This window comes from Nicotiana tomentosiformis, chromosome 5, assembly GCF_000390325.3.
Source record: "Nicotiana tomentosiformis chromosome 5, ASM39032v3, whole genome shotgun sequence".
In the NCBI taxonomy this organism is placed as follows: Eukaryota; Viridiplantae; Streptophyta; class Magnoliopsida; order Solanales; family Solanaceae; genus Nicotiana; species Nicotiana tomentosiformis.
The window spans coordinates 27,432,281-27,442,685 of NC_090816.1; the positions used below are offsets into that span (position 1 = coordinate 27,432,281).

The 10,405-nt window shown below is 42.2% G+C and overlaps 1 protein-coding gene across 1 annotated transcript; it reads right to left on the reverse strand.

Moving 5' to 3' along the window:
* Nucleotides 1–216: 216 nt before the first annotated feature.
* Nucleotides 217–1,183, reverse strand: LOC138892072 (uncharacterized). Its single transcript, XM_070175767.1, has 2 exons — nucleotides 365–1,183; nucleotides 217–237 (listed from the first exon to the last, which is right to left on the reverse strand). Exons 1-2 carry the CDS (start codon nucleotides 1,181–1,183, stop codon nucleotides 217–219), a joined length of 840 nt encoding a protein of 279 aa, XP_070031868.1.
* Nucleotides 1,184–10,405: the final 9,222 nt, after the last annotated feature.

Here is a 10,405-nt window from a genome sequence, read left to right on the forward strand (position 1 = left end):
CCCGGTAGGTCTATAGGAAACACATCCGAAAATTCACGTACCACCGGAACAAAATCAATGGTAGGAGTCTCTGCACTAACTCCCTCACAAAAGCCAAATAATACAGGCAAACCTTCTCAACCATACGCTAAGCATTCAAATATGAAATCACCCTACTTAGTACATAATCTACAGAACCGCTCCACTCTACCCTCGGAAATCTCGGCATCACCAAGGTCACTGTCTTAGAGTGACAACCTAGAATAACATGACATGGAGATAACCAATCCATGCCCAATATCACATCAAAGTCAACCATACTGAGCAACAATAGATCCACTTGGGTCTCCAGAACCCCAATAGTCACCACACATGACTGATATACGTGGTCCATAACAATAGTATCGCCCACAGTAGTAGAAACATGAAAAGTTGAAACTAAAGACTCACGGGGCATATCCAGAAAATAGGCAAAATATGAGGAAACATATGAATACGTGGAACCAGGGTCAAATAATACAGAGGCATATTTGTGACAAACTGAGACACTACTTGTAATCAAAACATCCGAAGCAATAATATCTGGTATGGCTGGGAGGGCATAGAAATGGGCCTGACCACCCCCTGATCTGACCTCCACCCGAGCTGACTGGGCGGGTGGTGAAGTACCTGGTGCTGAATTCAAAGGATAACTCCTCTGCTGAGATAGACCCTGATGATGACGAGGACACTGCCTCCACATATGCCTAAACTCCCCACACTCAAAACAACTCCGCGGTGCTGGTGGCGAGAACTGAAGGGAACCCCTAGCACCAGGATAACTGGTAGAAGAACATGGCATGGAGGAGCCCTGAACTGGTGGAGCACAGGATAAACTCTGAGCTGGAAGGGCACCGAGTGATGAGTGGCCATGATGAGAACTATGAGAACCATGGCCAGATGATGCACCACGGTGAAATGGTCGAGCTGACTGAGCCTGTCTGAAATGACGACCTCTATCGTGCTGGAACTGACCCCCAAAAGGAGCACTGTTGAACCCACCCTGACTACGAGGCCTTTTAGCCTCTCTCTCAACCTTCTCCTGACCGCGAACCATCTTAATCTGCCAAGCAATGTCGATAACCTCATCAAAGTTAGCATCAGACACACTCTCTCTTGTCATAAAAAAGTGTAGCTGAAAAGTGAGACCATCAATAAACCTCATGATCCTCTCCCTATCCGTGGGAACCAACCGGATAACATGACGGGCTAACTCCGAGAATCGCATCTCATACTGCGTCACAAGCATATCACCCTGGTGAAGCCGCTCAAACTGTCTGCGCAGATTCTCTCTACGGGACCGAGGCACGAACTTCTCCAAAAAGACCACGGAGAACTGCTTCCAAGTAAGGGGTGCTGCGCCAACAGGCCTACACCTCTCGTAAGTCTCCCACCATCTGAGTGCAGCCCCAGAAAACTAAAAAGTAGTGAATGAGACCCCACAAGTCTCCAAAATACCAGTAGTACGGAGTATCCTCTGACACCTGTCCAAGAAGTCCTGAGCATCCTCTCTCTCTGTGCCACTCAAAGGTGGCGGCTGGAGTCTCCCAAACCTCTCCAGCCTACGCTGATCATCCTCAGGCATAACAGGAACCACATAATCATGTGCAGCTATAACTGGCTAGGCTAGTGGTGCCCCCGGTGTCGAGAGTCCCTGAATAACCTGCTCGGGTGTACGAGCGATGGGAGTCCGAGTGCCTGTGCCTCCCCCTGCCTGAGAAATGGCTGCGTCTGTCGAGATAGAGACTTTCTGAGCAAGGTCGGTACACGCTGTAAGAATCTAAGCTAGGGCCTCCTGAAGGCCTAGAATCATAATAGGCACAGGTGGTGCCAGAGCTGGTGCATCAACAACTGAAATCTGGTCCTGATCTGGGGCAACTGGTAGATCTGCAGGTACTGCCCCAGCTACGGTGCGGGCTGCACCTCTGCCCCTACCACGACCTCTACTGCGACCTTGGCCTCTCGCGGCCCTGGCTGGTGATACTGGTGGCTGACCCTCCTGACCGGTAGTACAAGTCCTCACCATCTGTGAGAGAATGAAACAACAAATGATTAGTTATTAGAATCAACAAATTCGCACGACAAGAATTCAAGAATGTGGAGTTCCCTAAGGATTCTGCAGCCTCTCGAAGATAAGTACAGACGTCTCCGTACCGATCCGCAAGACACTACTAAACCCGCTCATGACTCGTGAGACTTATGTAACCTAGGCTCTGATACCAACTTGTCATGATCCAAATTAACCTTGTCGTGATGGCGCCTATCGTGGAACTAGGCAAGCCGACTCATTTTCCAAAACAAACTAATATTTTTATTTCAAAGAAAATTTCAAGGCTATTTAACATAAAACCTTCGTAAAGGAGTCCAAATCAAAAGCAAAAGTGTGGAAAAGAAAAGCCCGACATCGGGGTGTCACTAGTCATGAGCATCTACTATAATTTGTCAGACAATATCGAGAAAAACATAGTCTGGAAAATAGCTAAATGCAACTAAAGGAAGATAAGAGGGAGAAGAGCAGGGCTGCGATCGCCAGACAGCTACCTTGCTATCCCCAAGAAAATCTGCAACCGGAATAGTCAACAGCTGCTACTGTGTCCAGCTACACCTGGATCTGCACACAAGGTGCATGGAATAACGTGAGTACGCCAACTCAATAAGTAACAACAGTAAATAAAGACTGTGCAGTAGTGACGAGCAACAAAGCATATAAAGATCATATCATGAAATCTCGGTAAAATACAACATGCTTTAAAAAAAATCAGTGTTTGAATCAAATTATCTCGTTTTAACCCAGTTCCAGTAAAAATCATTTAAAGATATTTTTCAACAGTTTTTCAAACAAAGGCTCAATGCAAAAGTGAGCAAAAATGATGAAATCATAATCAGCCCCTCGGGCAACATCACTCGTATACAACCCCTCGAGCAAACCTCACAATCACTCATGTCTCTCGGGAATACCTCATAATCACTCATGCCACTCGGACATACCTCACAATCACTCATGTCTGCCAGTCAATTAGCACTCAGTACTCGACACTCGCACTCAGTAGGTACATGCGCTCACTGGGGGTATGTACAGACTCCGCAGGGGCTCCTTCATCCCAAGTGCTATATCAAGCCAAATCATGGCATAAATCACTCAGGCCCTCGGCCTATATCAAACATGCTGCGACGTGCATCCCGATCCCAGAAATATCCTCACAAATCAGGCCCTCGGCCTCACTCAGTCATAAACCTCTCAAGCAACTCGGGCTCTTAGTAAAAACAGGGTACTCAGCCCAAAACAACATTTATATGCATCAAAACAGAGTAATAAAAATGGAGTTATGCAGTAAACAGGTATAACCATGACTGAGTATAGATTTTCAATCGAAAACAGTGAGAGGATAGTAAGAAAAAGGCCCCTAAGGGTCCAAACAGCACTGGCACAAGGCCCAAAACATGGCATTCAGCCCAATTTACAAAAATTCTTTGTAAAACATATAAGTATCATATAGTTTCAACAAAATATACAATTTTACAAAAGCCACGGGACGGACCAAGTTACAATCCCCAACAGTGCACGCCCACACGCCTGTCACCTAGCATGTGCATCACCTCAAAATAGTAGAATGATACGAAATCCGGGGTTTCATACCCTCAGGACTAGATTTACAATCGTTACTTACCTCAAACCGATCAAATCCCTACTCCGTGATGCTATTTCCCCTCGATTCGGCCTCCAAACACTCTGAATCTATTCACAATCAGTATAATATCATCAATTTATGCTAAAGGAATGAATTCCACAAGAAAACTAATAATTTAGACCAAAAACCCGAAATTGACTCAAATCCGGGCCCCGGGCCCACGTATAGAAATCCGACTAAATTTACTAAACTAGAAAGCCCATCCACTCATGAGTCTAACCATACCAAATTCATCAAAATCTGACCTCATTTGGTCCCTCAAATCCTTAAATTACTCTAAAAATCCCAAGCCCTAACCCCTCATTTTTCACCCCTAATTTCCATTAATTACATGATTAAACAACGGGAAATGACCATATATACGAGTATTATGGCTCAAGTAACTTACCTCACTGATAGCCCTTGAATCACCCTTCAAAATCACTCCCAAAAGCTCCAAAACCTTACTTGAAAATGGTGGAAATGAACCAATATTCGTGAAGTGCTATCTATACATTCTGCCCAGGTTTTCGCACCTGCGGGATCTTTCCTGCGCCTACAGGACCGCACCTGCGCTCAAAACTATCACACCTGCGGAATTCACTTAAGAGCCCAGGTTCCGCATCTGCGGCCAACCTTTCGCACCTGCGCTTGCGCACCTGCGCATTTCCCTCCGCTTCTGCGAAGCCTGCCCAAAATCCTTCTCTCCGCATCTGCGCCCCAGGCCTCGCACCTGCGGGCTCGCAGATGCGATAGCCCTCTCGCATTTGCGCATCCTGCCTAGCCCAGCACTGCCCGCACTTGGGAACTCCCCATGCGCACCTGCGACCTCGCACCTGCGGTCCTCCCCTCCGCAGGTGTAGAAATATCAGTAGCAACGGCTTCAGCTGCATTTTTCAACTTCAAACAATCCGTTAACCACCCGAAATCAACCCGAGCCCCTCGGGACCTCAACCAAAAATACCAACAAGTTATATATCAACATATAAACTTAGTCGAACCTTCAAATCACTCAAAAAAATCAAATCCCCAAATTACCCTCGGATTCAAGCCTAAGAACTTCTAAACTTCCAAATTCGACAACAGATGCCGAAACCAACCAATCACGTCCGAATGACCTCACATTTTACACACAAGTCATAAATGACTCCATAAACCTACTCTAACTTCTTGGAAATCCATTCCGACCCCAATATCAAATTTTCCACTGCCTACCGAAATCGCCAAATTTTTAACTTTTGCCAATTCAAGCCTAATTCCACTACAGACCTCCAAATCATATTTCGGACGCACTCCTAAGTCCAAAATCACCTAACGAAGCTAACGAAACCATAAAATTTCAATCCGAGATCGTTTACATATAGGTCAACATCCGGTTGACCTTTCCAACTTAAACTTCTAAATAGGAGACTAAGTGTCTCAATCCACTCCCAAACCACTCCGGACCCAAACTAATTAACCCGGTATAATATAATACAGCTGAACAACACATAATGAAGCAGAAATGGGGGAAACGGGGCTATAACTCCCGAAACGACCGGCCAAGTCATTACATAGATACAATTTCAGGGTTCAGTTTTCCCACTTCATTTGGACAAATTTTGGAACTCTTCTCCACTCTCTCAAGACCACCAACTCCTATCTTCTTCAAGGTAAGCAATCCCCATTATCTTGATGTGAAATTTCATTATTTCTACACTAGTATTGATGAAATCTACACATAAAATACTTAGATCTTCAAGAAATTATTTCAAGAACTCAAAGGAGGGTTTTGCAAGATTTCTTCCAAAACGGTAACCATACACCCTTAGACTTACATTTATGGATATATTATGGAAATATGAGTATGAATTTAAGTATTAAAACTTATGGTATGGTGATTGGAAGCCATATGTTTCCAATTTAAATACATAACCATTGTAGAGATTGAAAGGTGATTATTTGATGGAATTTTGTTGGTTGGGTGTAGATGGATGGTCATGTATGTGATGTTGGAAGTTATGAATTGTTTAAGAATGATAGTGGGATAAATTATTGGTAAATGGTAGTAGTTGAATGAACTAATTCTATGGTTAAGATATGTAGAGATTCATGCCTATTAGGTGTTTTATAAAATACCTAAATGACCAAAAATCTGGAAACTTGTTTATTAATATTGGTGCAATTGTTTTGCATTGTTATAGTTTGAAATTTGTTTAGTGTGGTGGACCATCATAGTATTATTAAGGGGCGAATGTCATATTGGAGCCGTCGGAAGGTGGCTTCACTCACGAAGATCATTTAAAGCATTGACTTAGTTTGTCGAGGTAAGTGTCTTGCTTAACCTCGAGTGGGAGAATTACCCCTTAGGCATCGAGTCTTATGTGCCATTTGTGAAATGTAAAAATCCGTGTACACGAGGTGACGAGTACGTACTCGGGCTTATATATGCAAAATATATTGAGTTAAAGTCTTAGGCATATTGTGTATTAAATTAGATATTTGTTGTCATATATTTAATCATCTATTTATTGTGCCTAAATCCTTGTTGTTGAATCTGTTGTTATATGACAATTTTATGTGATTGTTACTTGATTATTTATGTAATTCCGTGAATTTGTTGGTTTGATAATTATTGGAATTTAATTTCATTATAGATTTTCCCTTTGCAAATAATTAATTAAATGAGCTTAAGAAGATGTGTTTATATAATTATTGAGAATTTGGATTAATGAAGGCTTTGCTTTATGGTGAGTAATTTTTATCTCTGTTGATTGATTTTCGGGTGTTATACACATTGTGTGGGGCCTTCGGCTATTTGTTGTGAAATTAATTGATTTGGTTGTATCTTTGAAATTTTGGTTGTAGCCATTGGGCAAATTGTGATATGAATTGATTTTTGTTATGTTGCCGTGATAATTTTCCGTGTAAATTTTTGTGTTGTGTGAGTTATTATTTTTGGGGAGATAAGGGTTGCATTTCACCGTTGATATTATATGGGTATAAGGGTGGCATTTTACTGTTGTTGTGTGTAACGACCAGGCTGGTCATTTTGAGTATTACAACCTCGTTTCTCCCATTTTTTCTTTGTTATGTGTTGTTTAGCTGTATTATGTTGTATCGGATTAGGTGGTTTGGGTCCAGAGTGGTTTCAGTGTGGAATGAGACAATTAGTCTCTAAAGTAGAAGCTTAAGTTGGAAAAGTCAACCGAATATTGACCTATGTGTAAACGATCTCGGAATTTAATTCTGGAAGTTCCATTAGCTTCGTTAGGTGATTTTGGATTTAGGAGTGCATCAGGAATGTGATTTAGAGGTCCGTAGTAGAATTAGGATTGAATTGGCGAAAGTTGGAAATTTGGCGATTTTGGTTAGTAGTGGAAAATTTGACATTGGGATCGGAATGGAATTCCGGAAGTTGAAGTAGGTTCATAGTGTTATTTGTGACGTGTGTGCAAAGTTTGAGGTCATTCGGACGTGGTTTGGTTGGTTTCGGTATTGGTTGACGAATTTGGAAATTTAGATATTTTTAGGCTTGAATCCGAGGGTAATTTGGTGATTTGATGTTGTTTGATCTGATTCGAGTGCTTGATTGAGTTTGCATGGTATTTTAGGACTTAATGGTACCTTTGGTTGAGGTTCTGAAGGCCTCGGGTATGTTTCGGGGTGAGTTTGGAGCGAGTCTGGGCATTTCCGAAACTCAGGTATGGTTCTGGTGCTTTGAATTTCGCGGACCTCAGCAGAATTTTGCGGACCTCAGCAGAATTTCGCGGACCACATAATTTTGCCGCGGCCGCACTCCGGGAAAAAGTTCTGCAGATCCCATGGTCCGATTTCAGAAGCCTATATCTTTTGATATACAAGGAATTTTGAGATGATTCAAAAATAAAAGTTGTAGCCCTTTGTGTCTAGTTTCCAGAAAGATAAAGAAATCATAATTTGGACATCTGTAGAGAACGTTATGGCCAAAACACTAAAACCTAGCAGTGCAGCCACCAAATAGTGCGGCCGCATCATTTTTTTATTTTTTCGTGACTGCAGGACCTGGGAGGCGCGGCTGCTCTTGGAATTTCGCGGACCGCATAGTGGGAGTTCAAAGGGTGCAATATATAAATGGGGTTTAGGGCATTATTTCACATTTTAGACCTAGGGAGCTCGGTTTGTGGCGATGTTTCGTGGGTTTTTCAACAAATTCATTGGGGTAAGTGATTCTAACTCGAATTTGGTTAATATACATGAATATATCAATGATTTCATCATCTCATTAGTACTTTGAGGTGGAAATTTGGGGAAAATTGTAGAAACAACATAAAATGAATTTTTGGGATTTGAATGTCGATTCGAAGTCGGATTTGAGTGAAACTAATATGGTTGGACTCGTGAGTAAATGAGTGTTCGTAATTTGTGACTTTTACCCAATTCTGAGTCGTGGGCCCTGGGTCCGGGTTTTAGCCTATTTCGGGTTTTGGCCTAATTTTGTAGTTTTTCTTGTGGAATTCATTCTATTAGCGTATATTGATGGTATTGTACTGATTGTGAATAGATTCAGAGCATTTGGAGGCCGAGTCGAGAGGCAAGAGCATCGCGGAGTAGGGACTTGATTGGTTTGAGGTAAGTAACAATTATAAATATTGTCCTGAGGGTATGAAATCCCGAATTTCGTATCATTCTACTATTTTGAGGTGACGCGCATGCTAGGTGGCGGGCGTGTGGGCGTGCTCTGTTGGGGATTGTGACTTGGTCCATCCCGTAGCAACTGTAAAGTTGCATATTTTGTTAAAACTATATGATACTTATATGTTTTAGAAGGAGTATCTGTAAATTGGGCTGAATGCCATGTTTTGGGCCTTGTGCCAGTGCTGTTTGGACCCTTAGGGGCCTTTTCTTACTATCCTCTCACTGTTTTCGATTGAAAATCTATACTCAGTCATGGTTATACCTATTTACTGCATAACTCAGTTTTATTACTCTATTTTGATGCATATAAATGTTGTTTTGGGGTGAATATCATGTTTTTACTGAAATGCCCGAGTGGCTCGAGAGGATTATGATTGAGTGAGGCCGAGGGCTTGATTTGTGAGGATATTTATGGGATCGGGCTACATGCTGCAGCATGTTTGATATAGGTCGAGTGCCTTATTGATTTATGCCATGATTTGGCTTGATATAACGCTTGGGCTGAAGGAGCCCCTCCGCAGTCTGTACACACCCCAGTGAGCGCAGGTACCTACTGAGAGCGAGTGCCGAGTGCTGAGTGATTGGGAGGCATGAGTGATGGTGAGGTATGCCCGAGGGGATGTTTACGAGTGATTGTAAGGTATGCCTGAGTAGATGTTTACGAGTGATTGTAAGGTATGCCCGATGGGCTATATACGAGTGATTGTGAGGTATGCCCGAGGGACTGTTTATGATTTCATCATTTTTGCTCACCTTTGCATTGAGCCTATGTTTAAAAACTTTTGAAAAATATCTTTAAATGATTTTATTGGAATTGGATTTAAACGAGATGATTTGACCCAAACACTGGTTTTTTTGCATGTTGTATTTTATTGAGATTTCATGATATGAACATTATATGCTTTATTGCTCTTCACTACTGCTCAGTCTTTATTTATTGTTGTTACTTACTGAGTTGGCATGCTCACATTACTCCCTGCACCTTGTGTGCAGATCCAAGTGTAGCTGGACATGATAGTGGCTGTTGACTATTCTGGTTGCAGATTTTCTCGGGGATAGCAAGGTGGCTGCTGGCGATCGCAACCCTGCTCTTCTCCCTCTTATCTTCCTTTAGTTGTATTTAGCTATTTTCCATACTATGTTAGTCTTGATATTGTCATACAAATTGTAGTAGATGCTCATGACCAGTGACACCCCGATGTCGGGCCTTTCTTTCCGCACTTTATTTTGATTTGAACTCCTTTACGAAGGGTTTTATGTTAGATAGCCTTGAAATTATCTTTGAAGTGAAAATATCGATTTGTTTTGGAAATGATTTGGCTTGCCTAGTTCCATGATAGGCGCCACCACGATAGAGTTAGTTTGGGTCGTGACAGATTGGAATCAGAGCCTAGGTTACATAGGTCTCACGAGTCATGAGCGGGTTAGTAGAGTCTTGTGAATCGGTATAGAGACGTCCGTACTTATCTTCGAGAGGCTGCAAAACCCTTAGAAAATTTCACTTTGTTATATTCAATCGTGCGGAATTGATTCAGCTTGAAACATAACTCTTTGAATTCTTTTCATGCATTTCGTATGCGTATATGAGCGCTCGATATCATTTGTGCATCGGCGGCTTATGATTCTATGAACAAGGTTCGAGATGTGTATTATGTGTTTTTGTGATGGGCCAGTCTAGAGGACTTGAGGCCAGGTTTAGACCGCATCTTTGGCTCGGTAGCTTTAGTTGTAACCTATACATTTGGACTCATATGTCCGGTAATGCCCCTACGAGTGGAATTTGTGGCTCGATGAGCGGTGGAATGGCTTTGTGATGAGTATGATGTAACTACGGGATGTGTTAAGACAATTTGAATGTGACGAGAAGTGTTTCCTTGAAATGTAAAGGAATGCCATTGGGCGCTTGATTTTTGTTTTGATGTAACGTACAGTCTCGAATGTGAATGTTTTGAAGGATCTTTCACGTTATTAAATTTTGGGACAAATTAAATTCTCATGTCTTATCAATGAGTTTGGACTCAAGAAGAGTAAGTGATTGTGTAGTACTTGTATTTGCGAATGGG